This window comes from Galleria mellonella, unplaced genomic scaffold (genome assembly GCF_026898425.1).
Source record: "Galleria mellonella isolate WM207_F2 unplaced genomic scaffold, CSIRO_AGI_GalMel_v1 utg96, whole genome shotgun sequence".
In the NCBI taxonomy this organism is placed as follows: Eukaryota; Metazoa; Arthropoda; class Insecta; order Lepidoptera; family Pyralidae; genus Galleria; species Galleria mellonella.
Genome location: NW_026442179.1, coordinates 4,419,688 through 4,432,907, shown reverse-complemented (window position 1 = coordinate 4,432,907; position 13,220 = coordinate 4,419,688). Strand labels below are relative to the sequence as shown.

General features: G+C 34.1%; 1 protein-coding gene across 4 annotated transcripts in view; it reads left to right on the top strand.

Moving 5' to 3' along the window:
* Nucleotides 1–3,949: 3,949 nt before the first annotated feature.
* LOC113523541 (teneurin-m) overlaps nucleotides 3,950–13,220 on the top strand; it is a 362,252-nt gene continuing 352,981 nt past the window's right edge. For 3 of the 4 annotated variants that reach the window (XM_052902790.1, XM_052902789.1, XM_052902788.1), the window contains exon 1: nucleotides 3,950–4,184. In XM_052902790.1, coding sequence (XP_052758750.1) covers nucleotides 4,151–4,184 — 34 coding nt within the window. In that variant the 5' untranslated portion in view covers nucleotides 3,950–4,150. The remainder of the gene's footprint in view (nucleotides 4,185–13,220) is intronic. The other variant, XM_052902791.1, reaches the window with a different exon arrangement.

Below are 13,220 nucleotides of genomic sequence, written 5' to 3'. Positions count from 1 at the left end.
TACAGAAATATACGACTACACCTAAACGGGGGTAAAATATATATATATATATATATATATATATTAAGTATTATAATCGTATATTATTAACATAAGAGAAAAATATTTTGCAACAGCTTCACTTAATACATACGTGGGAGTTTCTACCCACACCAACATTCAAATTCAAAATTCAAATTTCTCTTCCAAAAAAAAATAAAAAACAAATTCATCTTTATTCAAATAGACTTATTTATAAGCACTTTTGAATCGTCATTTTTTTTTAATCTACTGCAAGCTTCGGAAAGTTGTTATCTGTTGTGAAGAGCCCGCAAGAAACTCAACAGTTACTCTTTTAAAACTCTGTTAACATTGTGTGTATTTTTTTAAATATACTATGTCTATAATAACATGGCCATTATAATGCAAATAGACATATTAATTGTTTGCTGAACCTCGCATAATACATTTGAAAATCTGAATAATACATATATAAATAGAACTCAGTGCTAATTAAAATCACAGTACTTATCATCATTTCAGCCATCATCCGTCCACTGCTGGACATAAGCCTCCCCCATAGACTGCCATAAAGAACGGTCATGAGCCATATCCACTTACTCCCTGCAATCCATTTCAGGTCGTCACTCCATATAGTGAAGGGGAGGGGGGGTCGTCATACACTGCGTTTACCCGTACGCGGTCGCCACTCAAGAACCTTTCTTCCCCATCGGTTGTCGTTTCTTCGAGCTATGTGACCAGCCCATTGCAAAGAGACTCCAGTACCGGTAGCCATACAAATGTAAAATTATCTTTAAGTAATACATAAAGAAATTGAAAAGGGTAACTGTTGAGTTTTTCGCGAGTTCTTCTCAGCAGATAATAATATTCCGAACCGAACAGTAGAAATCATAAAAGAGGGAGGGAGGGAGACTTAGTACAAAAGTCGATTGCTTGGGTACCTCTGTCCCATTCGTGTTTCTACCGTGAAGCAGCTGTGTTTGCATGGCTGTGTTTTGGTTTGAAGGGTGGGATATGGCGTGAATTTACTGGGTACAGAGGAATAACACCTGAGTCCTCAGGAATGGCAACGCATGGGGAGTATCATGGGCGAAACAGCATAATCTGTTATGTCCATGGTACTGCTCATGTCTATAGGCGACGGTTACCACTTTCCATCAGGTGGGCCGTCAGCTTGTTTGCCATTCTAAGTTGTATAAAAAAATGACGATTTTTTTAGTGGATGACAATGGAATGGTAACCCCGCCTGCGCTAACGGTATACGCTGGCGGGGCACCAGTGAGGGATGATAGGTGAGAATGTAAAGGCAGGTCAGTTAGCCCATCGTGCGGAATACATCTGGAATTTAACACGATGGTTTCCAGGGGGCACCACATGGAGATCGGTCTGATAGGGTATATTGCTAGCAATGTAACCGGTAGTCCGCATTGCTAACAAACTCCTATCCCCCAAAAAATGTCAATTTGAAAGAATGACAAGCTCTTTGTCAACAAATTCATTAGAATAGAGATTATTTCTATTCTATTCTCTATTTTATTCAACAAACTTAACAATAAACAAAATTGGCAACAATATACTCGTATACGAAAAAAGCACCGACGTTAATAAGGGGACAACCAGTTATTTTAATTTAAAAAACAAACTATTAAGACCGGATTTCGATGAAATTTCTAGTAGACAAATGTAAAAGTATATACTTTCAGACAATAAGAAAGAATTTTACATTTCAAATCTGTTTTTAAAAAACAAGAGTACCGCGGTAATAAAATTAAAAAATGCTACCGTACTAAGAAGCTTTTTTTTATATACAACTTAGAATGGCAAACAAGCTGACGGCCCACCTGATGGAAAGTGGTAATCGTCGCCGATAGACACGAGCAGTACCATGGACATAACAGAGTATACTGTTTCGCCCATGATACCCCCCATGCGTTGCCATTCCTGAGGGCTCAGGTGTTATTCCTCTGTATCCTGTAAACTCACGCCATATCCCACCCTTCAAACCGAAACACAACCATGCAAACACAACTGCTTCACGGTTGAAACACGAACGAGATAGAGGTACCCAAGCAATCAACTTTTGTATAGTCTCCCTCTGGTATAAAAATATGATTCACAGTACTCTGAAATTTCATTCTCACTGCCTTAATTGTCTCAGTAGATAGATAGATATTCGCTTTGATGGCGACTTTATTAAAATCATCCACAATGCTTATTTCTGCTACAAAATAGATTGCGTGTACGATGTTGCATGGTCTAATCTCCCTCCGGTATAAAAACGTACAGCATTTTTAAACTTCGAACAATTGTTATAACCTGACCCCTCGATTGCTAACGCCATTTTTCACTGCTGTCATTTTTTGCTTTGACAATTAAAGGCACAATCTCAGCAACATATCCGTTTACAAATCACTAAAGAACGTGTACGACGTACTACTTTTTGCTTGTACAGAAAAAAAAGAACACATGTGCACAGATGCAGAACTTAAAATGGTGTTTTGGACAAAAACTTTTACCTATCGTAAATCAATATCGAATGTATGGATACTTAAAAAGTTTTCAACTATGACTCAACTCGAGTTTTGGAGTTAAGTTAAAAAGTAAAAGAAAAACAAGTTGTAATCCCCCGTGATGAGTGACAACGCGATAAGACCGGTGTAGGCTGCGACCGAAATAGCTATTTCAAGAAATACATTAACGTTTTTGATTCGTCCATCCACACCCTTTTGTCTTACATGCCCCTGATGGAAGTTATCTTTTTCCATTCAGTTATGGGGATTTACATCATAAAAAATAATAAAAAAAAAAGCTTTTTTGCGTACATTATTAGAAGTATTCCACGTTTTACGACGTAATATTTTGTGATTTACGACGGAATCAAACCCACACGTTAGTTATAGGTTATATTGAATTCCAGTGCTGATACTGTAATAAGATGTCGTATTACAATGTAAAATATTTTCATTATTATACTCCTGTTTTTAAGTTTAGAGATCGTATTAGCTAGAACCTTACCAGAGGGAGACTTTGTACAAAAGTCGATTGCTTGGGTACCTCTGTCCCATTCGTGTTTCAACCGTGAAGCAGTTGTGTTTGCATGGCTGTGTTTCGGTTTGAAGGGTGGGATATAGCGTGAATTTACTGGGTACAGAGGAATAACACCTGAGTCCTCAGGAATGGCAACGCATGGGCGAAACAGTATACTCTGTTATGTCCATGGTACTGCTCATGTCTATAGGCGACGATTACCACTTTCCATCAGGTGAGCCGTCAGCTTGTTTGCCATTCTAAGTTGTATATAAAAAAAAAAAAAAAACCACTTGATAGAAAGTGAAATATAATAGATTTGCTTTATTTTTTTTTTTTACAAGCTCTCATTTTAGTTGCTTCGTTTGTGTGTTTCTGTGTTTCTATTTCTTTATTTATTTGTTTTGTTTTAGTAATATATATATTACGTATAAACGTAAATGATATGTAAGTCAAAGAGATGGCTGGTGACTTTTGACTAATTTAATTAGAATTACAACGTAATTTTTTTTGTTTAAAACAATTAAAACAATTTATAAAACACAAATAAAATAATCCTACAGAGGTGAATACTTTATTTACAAAACAGGATACACCCGGGTGCGAATGTATCGGAAGTGCGAAAACAAACATCGGAACTTAGCTCGCCACTTAACTGTAACATACATACAATAAAAAAAAAAAAACAAAACAAGCGCGCACTTGAGTGTTATTCGCGTGTTATTATTAGCTGCAGTGCATATAAACAAGGTTACAGCAAAACATCGCCCCGGGCGTATCGATGCGTCGACGGGCCGTGCTTTTAAAAAGCTAACCCATCCTGCAAGAAAGGGACGGCTGCCGACCACGTGGGAAGTGGATTCCGAACGCACGCACCCCCGCCCGCGTCCCGGCTGTCCCCACCCCTCCTAGTGGCGCCGCGCGCACTCAGTCGCGCGCCGACCGCCGAATCGGCAACACGCCCTTAACATCTCCTTATAACCTTAGCACCCGCCCTGACGTTGTGCAGTGACCGAGTGAGAACGCATACGCTGTGATTTGTTTTGAGTGTGACGTCACTAAGTGCAAGTTGTGAACGTAACATAAGTGTGTTTTAGTGCACTATGCGGTTGTTAGCAACGTTATGAATGGTCTGGATCGCTGCTTCTTCGATCAACGTAAGTGTTTGTGTTTTGGATTGCCCAAGGTATTGTGATATAAACGGTAAAGTAACGCACTGCGGTCAGAGGCTTTATATGCGTTTAATGGAACATGGTTGCGGCATTTCCATATATATGATAACAGTGAGGGTAGCATTCGACCGTTGATCTCATCATTCGAGATTAATTTGTTTCGAATCGTCGATGCAAAAATCAGTGGGCATCAGAATGGAAATTTAAATATCAATGAATAATATTTATATCAGAATTTATATTTAAGTTGTGTAGCCGAATACAGATTGGAAATTAACGAACTCTTGTATGTTATTAAAGTGTTAAAATCGAGTAATATCAAGGCTGATCCAAAACCTAATAAAAAATTCTTAATACTATTGAATTATTATTTTCAGTTTTGGAAAATAAAATTATTATTGGACTTCATTACATGCCTAATTTTTCCTCAGAATCTAAAAGTTTTCTTCAAAACTTATAAGCGACGAAAACATACAATTGTGTCATAGCTGCAGTTTAGAAGTGTATAAAGATTGTCCTCCAAATTTGAAATTGTGAAAATCTGTTGTTATGTGTGAAATAACAAAAAATCAAAAAAGTATCCTAAAATCTATAAATACGAAGCAAACAATTATTAAACTGTAAAGCACAACGAGTTAATAGAAGGAAATCTGAACACGAGAACACAATCACTTACGAAACCGTACCACAATAACTCGAGTCAGTGAACCTGACTGATAGATCCAATAATGATCCCATTCGTACGTCCTACAATTGGAAATATAAAATGGAATTATTTGTGGATATTTGTGATTCGAACAAGTTATACAAACATAAGTTGGATAAGTGAACAATTTATTTACTAAGATAACTGACGAGAATAAAGCTTAAATTGACGATGATTCGTCCAATTAGAACTGTAAAGGGCCAACGTTTGAATGTAACGATACGATTTGTTGAGAATCATTCAAATTGATTGCTCTTAAGTCTTAATCTGTTACTGTTTATAAATTTAAAATAAACTTGAAAATATATCAGAAATGAATTTGTTGTCACTAAAGTACACTTATAATGTAATTTATATAGTGTTCTAAAAAAGGTTTATTACGAAAAATTTAAAAAAAAAAAGTGTTTGCCAATTCCTAGTGTGGATTATTGAAATTCTTAGCGATATTGTAAAGGTGTTCAATAAATCTTCTTGTATTACTTCCAATAACTAAATTAATTGCTAGTACCTATATGAGCACGAAAACTAAACTAATAAGCAAGTATCCAATTAATTTTCCTTAATCGAAAGGTTAATAATTACTGGGATGGTATTTAATAACATGAATACTGATATAAAAAATTGATTAATAACTAACCGGTGTATTGGTTAATGTTGATTAAAAGTGATAATTCAAAGTAAAAAGAACTTAGAAGATATTTGTAAAGAAAACAAAAATAAAAAATCTAGAATAACGAGGGCAGTGTAATCGATAGCCAATAAAGAGTCAACAAATCACACCTTGTTGTCCCAACACCTTCGTGTTAAACAAATATAAATCACCAAACACTGATGGCAAATAATAAGAAAAAAAAAATATTTAAATAGTCTAACCACGGTGGACCACCCGTGCGATCCCTCCGACTCCATCTGTGGCACGCACGTCCCCATTATACTATCAAAAGATACTGGGCCCGCCCGTTTATATTCAGTTTTTACGTAATTTACATCTCTACTATTCTTACACACGTCTATTTCTTTTTCTGAACCAGCTTTGGGACGGGGCTTTGTTTGAATCTTGACACTGCAAAGCCGCTGTGTCATTCCGATCGTATTGTTGTTATTCTAACCTGTTTTTAATAGAATCCATCTTTATCGATTACATTGTTGGCTACTGGCACTCGAACACTTTTTATGTAATAGCAATCAAGATTTGTGATGATTTCTGAAGTTCTGATGTATTAAAAAGTAATATACAACTATTATGTATTGAAACTTGAACGTTGTTTGTTTTTCTTTTATTCCCATCAATATTTTCCTTTCGTGCACACTATTTCTAGTAAATTGAATTCGATCACGATTGTTTCCCAAATTCCCATTCCCCGTTTATTTTGAGCGATAGTTTGTAAATAACAGGGTGGCATGTTTAACTTTCTGAGTGACTGCAACAGACCTGCACGGAATCTTAACTATTTCCCCTTAAGTTTCCGGTTAATTTAACTCGAGGTCGACACATGCATCCAAAACGGCACTCAAAAGACAACACGAAGGAACTCCCACGTGTGTTAAACAAACAACAACCTTCCCAGAAACACAATGTCATTGGAGACAAAAACGACTCGCCCTAATTGCCTACAAAGTTACAACAATATGCTCGAACTCTTCCCAATAATAATTACATGTTATGTCCAAACATTACGTTCCGAGAGGGCCATATAAAATCATCTTGTAATTAAAGGTTTCCACGAAACGTTATTACATACGATGTAAAAATACTTACACAATACGAAATCGATAACGAATTTGATACGGATGAAGAGCTAGGGAAACGATTTGGAGATGCATTTAAAGATACAAATTTTATTGAGGCCAATAAAAGAGTTATGGGTAGGTAAACGATCAAACTTAAACGGTATAAAAACACAATACTTTCGCTCATTGTTTGATACGTTAACCGCGATCGTAAACTCGGGACAAATTGGTTTTAAAGGACCCCCGGCTGGCTTATGGCTTTTTTGTAAAGTTTATTGCGATACTCTTACGCGATTGTTGGGCATAAATTTCCAAGCTGCCACTTTCAGTGGAGTTGCATTTCCTATTTTGGACTGATGTCCATATATTTCGTTATGGCCAGGCTCGTGCAATTGCGAAAGAGAACGCTGTGTTCGTGTCCGTTTCAATTTATTCGCAACTAAAATATTTATTTTAAGAGGCAACAAGCCACTGCTATTTTTGATCGTCTGTATATAAGTTTATTTAATTATTTGCAGAATTTAATCAGTAGTTATATTGTTGTTAGTATTCGTTGACACAGGTGAAATTTATAATTTATCTTTAAGAGAACATTTGCGCTATGCCACAGATGTGCAACTCGATATATTTTGTACAACAGCCTTCTTTCATAAAGAAAAATTTAATAGATTAATTTAGTAAACTTTTAGAGTATAATAAACAATTTACCAAAAACGCAATAATAATACGATAAGTATATCGTGATCGTGAAATTATAGTAAAACTAAAATTATTAAGTCATTTCTTATAAGAAATTTTGATTAACCTAATTCGGGAAATGAAATATTACAATCGGCATGTAAAATAGGATTTTCATAGTTTGTCACGCTTATAATATCGTTGTAGCGTCTATAGTAGTAATTAATTTAACGATCGGTTAATTAAGTATTGTCGATATGCCGCTAATTACCCATAATTAGAGAGGCGCATTATTACTAAATACGGTAGTTCGGTATCGGGTGGGTGGCATCTGTGCTGCGAAATTGGGTTAAGCATCAATCATCCTGATAACGTTTAATAACATGAACTTCCAACATGTGCTTGCAAAGTGTGATTTGAGTGTGTAAACGAGCTTAGGTATATGCTAAAACTACACATATGTTTAATATTTTGTGCGTTGCGTAATCATATTGTTTGATTATCTTTGTTGTTTACAATTGGACACATAATTACACAGCTGTTCTCGTCTTTTCTCTACATTATCTTTTAGTAGAACATTTTATTTTATCTATTTCTTCATATTGTATTCGGTCATCTTGTCTAAGAGACAATCTGTAATTGGATCTTTTTGTTTAACTATTTCTTCGTATTTCTTTATATTAATTTACAATACATATTACAGACAATAAAATTCAACGGTGATAACAGGTTAGACGACAGAATTCTTGAATGCAATTTCGAAATCTTTGTTGTTTACAATTGGACACATAATTACACAGCTGTTCTCGTCTTCTCTCTACATTATCTATTAGTAGAACATTTTATTTTATCTATTTCTTCATATTGTATTCGTTCATCTTGTCTAAGAGACAATCTGTAATTGGATCTTTTTGTTTAACTATTTCTTCATATTTCTTTATATTGATTTACAATACATATTACAGACAATAAAATTCAACGGTGATAACAGGTTAAACGACAGAATTCTTGAATGCAATTTCGAAATCCTAATCAAAACCAAAATGTTTACAATTAACTATCAATATCTAAGATATTGTGTTGTATTTAGATATTTAGGGTAAAGAAATAGTGAAATTACAGTTTCGAGACAAATAACATTTTAAATTCTTAAATGTGCAAATACCTAAAGGATGCGACGAATGTAATACTATAAAAGTGCTGGTCATTTATATATTTACTTCATACCTTAGTTTGTAAACCTTCATACCTTAGTTATTAAAGTGATTAACGGTTCTATTTCGATCTTTATAAAATTGTAGCTTTTCAATCTTCCCTGTGTATATAAATACATTCTACTATCTCTATTATTAAACTTTCTAACTTTGAAGGAAATCGATGATATTGTTTTAGATTCATATACAATTACATCACAGCCTGGGATTAATACGGCTTCTCTATTCCGATACTATATATATATATATAAATATTTCATTTGCATCCCAAAGTCCATTCGAATCTGCAGTCAGTTTATCAGACCTAAATACTATTTCATAAACAGCATATTACCTCGCATTGTTCCAGCCATATGTTTCAATGAATAAATGAATCACATATAAGCCCGGGCCGATACTATTTTTCAATTTTCCGGGACAATAAGCCCGTGAATAGGTAATATTCTCATTATCATATTCGGTGCGGCTTACGTTGCTACGTTAGTATTGATTGATGAACCACATTTGGTAAAAGGCTCTTAAGCATACTTGATTGCTCAGGTAATAAATATAGATTAAAGATTAATAATAATTTATTAGCTGTCGTTCAGGAATTGATATTTCTTCATCGAGGGCCACCCGACCGAAGTTTGACAAACTAATTCGTTTTAAAACAAAAATTTCATTGAACGAAGTTTGAGCAATGATTTTTATAGACGCCTTTATTTTAAACTCCGTAAAATTGAGCGTGTTTATGCTGCATGATTATTATAATTACTTTTGAAGATTTTAGATAAATAAATACACAAATAATTGTAATTGGAGATATTTTAATGTATCGAATTAACGAAACTTATCTAAATTTCAACGACCATATTCAAATTCAATATTAGAAGCAGCGGACCTGTTCCGTTTATCCAATTAATGAAATTTATAGACTGTTTCCTCTGAGAGTTAGTAAGAAATATAGAAAAAATAAGTGCACAATACTTCGTAGCTTACTTAATCGTTGTAAACAAGAAATCAGACTTGTGATTAATAATAGAATTACATTATTTAAATGTAATGAAAAACTCTATTACGCTCGTAAACAAACGAAAAAGTTTGCGATGGTCTAGTTAATGAAAGTTCCTACTTCTGTTTACAAATACCGTTGAATCACAATATAGATTATCAATAGCATTTTATTATTCATCTATCAATACGAATTTAATAATAAAAAAAAATGAATAACGCTCAACGAAACTGGTCAATTTTTACGTATAATTCCGTTCATAATACAATTCATACAAAAAACTTAATAGCAACGCATCAAAAGCTATAAAGTAGCTGTAAACTTTTTTCTACACTCACGAAATACTTTTTCACTCACGAAATACACTCACGAATTTTTTTTTTTTTTTTTTTTTTTTTTTTTATAACGTCTTTAGTTCGTAACCAAACGGTCCCTTTGACGATTATTCTCGGATATAAGAATGGAATTGGGTTGTGAGATGAAAAAAAGAACGACAGAATGAAATGAATGGCCCGGGCATTGGACACGCGTGCGCCGGCGCCGCCGATGCAACCGCTAACTATAGTATGTACGATACAACTAACGCCATCTATGGACGGGTAGCGGAGCTGTGCTTTTGTGAAATGAAATCACTGTTCTTAATTTGAATTCTATTTCATATAAAATATTTTTATTTACACATACTAGGTAACAATTTTTACTTACCTTGCCTGCTAATGGTTGCGGGATCGATACTCATCTATACGTTGTATTCACGATTTTTTATGAGTAATTTTTATATTGGTCTGGCTGTTTCTCACTTCCATATTTATATTATAAAGAGTAAAGTTTTGATTGTTTGTTTGTAATAGATAAACTATAAAACTTATCAACCTATTGTAAAAAATTCTTTCGCCAATAAAAAACTATGTTATTAGTGAATTACAAACGCTAATATATTATTTTGGAAACTTCTATTTATTCGCGCGAAGTCTGGCTGAATCACTAAATATTATTTATTAACTATCTTTTTTCCCCGACTTCGTACACGTAGTCTTTTACTTCCTTAGAGGCTGAATTTTCAAAATTTCTCTCTTATCGTTCACCTACACTAAAGAACATATCATGATTCTAGATTCAGTGGTTTCGGCTGTGCGTTGTCATACGGGCCATTCAATCAGTCGGCATCCTCTTTTATACAAATATAAATATATATATATATATATATATATATATATATATATATATATATATATATATATATATATATATATATATATATATATATATATATATATATATATATATACAATATATCAAATAACTGCAAAATCGTACATCTCAACGACAAAATCTCACTCCCTCTGTAACAGGGTACCTGCAAAACGTCCCCTAAATAAATCAACGTCTCGGGTCCCGTCAAGCGAGGTCCCTATTGAGTGATCAATAGATCTCAAGATCTGTATTCACTAAAATGTTTTAAGACAACGCTGACCTGATTAATTTATTTACCTATTCGGATTTTATTTAATTTCCCCGCGCAGACAATTGGATCTGTTACCCTTAAGGATGGCCCTTTTTTAATAGAACCAAGTGGAATGAACACCTCTTCTGTGCTCCTAATAATAGCCTATTAGGATTATCCTTTACTGTTTTTTTCCTGATTGTAATTAATGTTACGGCTTTACCGGTCAAATTGATTGGTTTTAATCCAATTTAAAGACTGGAAAGTTACAATTTAAAAGTGATTATAAAAAAAATAAAGTAGAAATGACAAATAGGTATTTGAATTGTTTAGTTTTCTTCACTTTTCACAATTTATAAGTAAATTGAATTATTAATATTCATAAAAAGTGATTCCATGCAATTTTTTAATGTAAACAAGGCAATAAGCAGAAAAGAAACAACTATTTAATAATTTTGGCACACATATTAGTAAGTAATTACCTTTTTTTTAATGAGTAATAATGGAATGGTAACCCCACCCGCGCTATCGGTATACACCGGCGGGACACCAGTGAAGGATGATAGGTGAGGAAGAAGCAGATCAGTTAGCCCATCGTGACGAATACAACAAGAATTGTTCACGATAGTTGCCAGGGAGAACCACGTGGAGGTCGACCTAATAGGGCACATTGCTAGCAATGGGGCTGTCAAATTCCATTGCTAACAATCCCTTCCCTCAAATAATTACTTTTATTTCCAGTTACTATTTTATTAGTGATATAATATATATGTAGGTACTAGCAGTTTCCCGCGGTGTTACCCGCTTCTATGTAGTTCCCGTATATTATTCCCATTGGAACTCTTCATTAGTCAGGTCTTATATTGTATTATATACTTAAATAATAATTACGTACCTAATACCATCATAAATCGAACACTAAATGTGAAATGGAGTAAACTTCAATGCATTAGTGAAAACCGCATTCAAATCGGTTAAGCCGTTTCTGAGATTAGCGGGTACAAACGTACAAACAAACAGATAAAAATTCTAAAAATTATTGTTTCGGGTTCCACTACGTTCATAAAGCCCCGCTTATTAAAGTTTGTCTTATACATCTTCCATGTACCTACATACAGACAGCGATCAGTTACGATTTTATTATATTGTATTCATTTATTTTTCACACACAAAAAAAACACACACACACACACATACACACACACACACACACACACACACACACACACACACACACACACACACACACACACACACACACACACACACACACACACACACACACACATACACACACACACCACATACACACACACACACACATACACACACACACATTCATAATACTTATTCATACATGTGTATTGGTGGTGAGATCTAAATGAAATAATTAATAAATAATTGCATTATACAAATTAGTTGCAGAATTGTGAGTACAGCTAAAAAGCCTGTGTTTAATATCTGTATGCCTGTATGTCTGTATATGATAACACGCGTACTGCTTCCTACAGGACAGGCTCAGCCTAGTGTGGGAATTAATGATAAATTCTGTGCTTATACAAACATACTGGGAGGAAAGGGATTGTTAGTAATAGAGACTGAGAATCCCATTGCTAGCAATATACCCAACCAGGTCGACCTCCTCGCGGTTCCTCCTGGAAACTATCATGATTAATTCCAGATGAATTCACCATGATGGGCTAACTGGCCTGTTTTCGTCCTCATAGATCACCATTCATTGGTGCCCCGCCAGCGTATCCCGTTAGCGCAGGCGGGGTTACCATTCCATTTTCATCCAATAAAAAAAAATACAAACTTACCTTGTTAAATAAATATATCTTCATCTTATCTTATCTTATATAAAAAAAAACAAAATACAACAAACGTTGTATTTTATTTTTTTATATAAACAACAATGTGTTGTGATTGATGTATTCTATTCATCACGATATGTTCAGATAAATTTAAAGTGCCCGCAAATGTATCGTTCGCCCTTTACAAACATATTTTATTGTTGAATCTGTCTTCTGCCACTGTGAGATATTTTCTCCTTGTTTTCAAAGTGGATATTTCTGAATAATAGATAGATAGATAGACAATTTATTTACATTACTTACAGCACACAAATTACAAAAAAAAAAAACATACACGTAATACACAGCAAAAGAGACACAAGAATAAAAATAAAAAAAACACAAATAAAAAAAAAAACAAAAACAAAATACATAATCTAATAATCTCCTTTGTTACCATT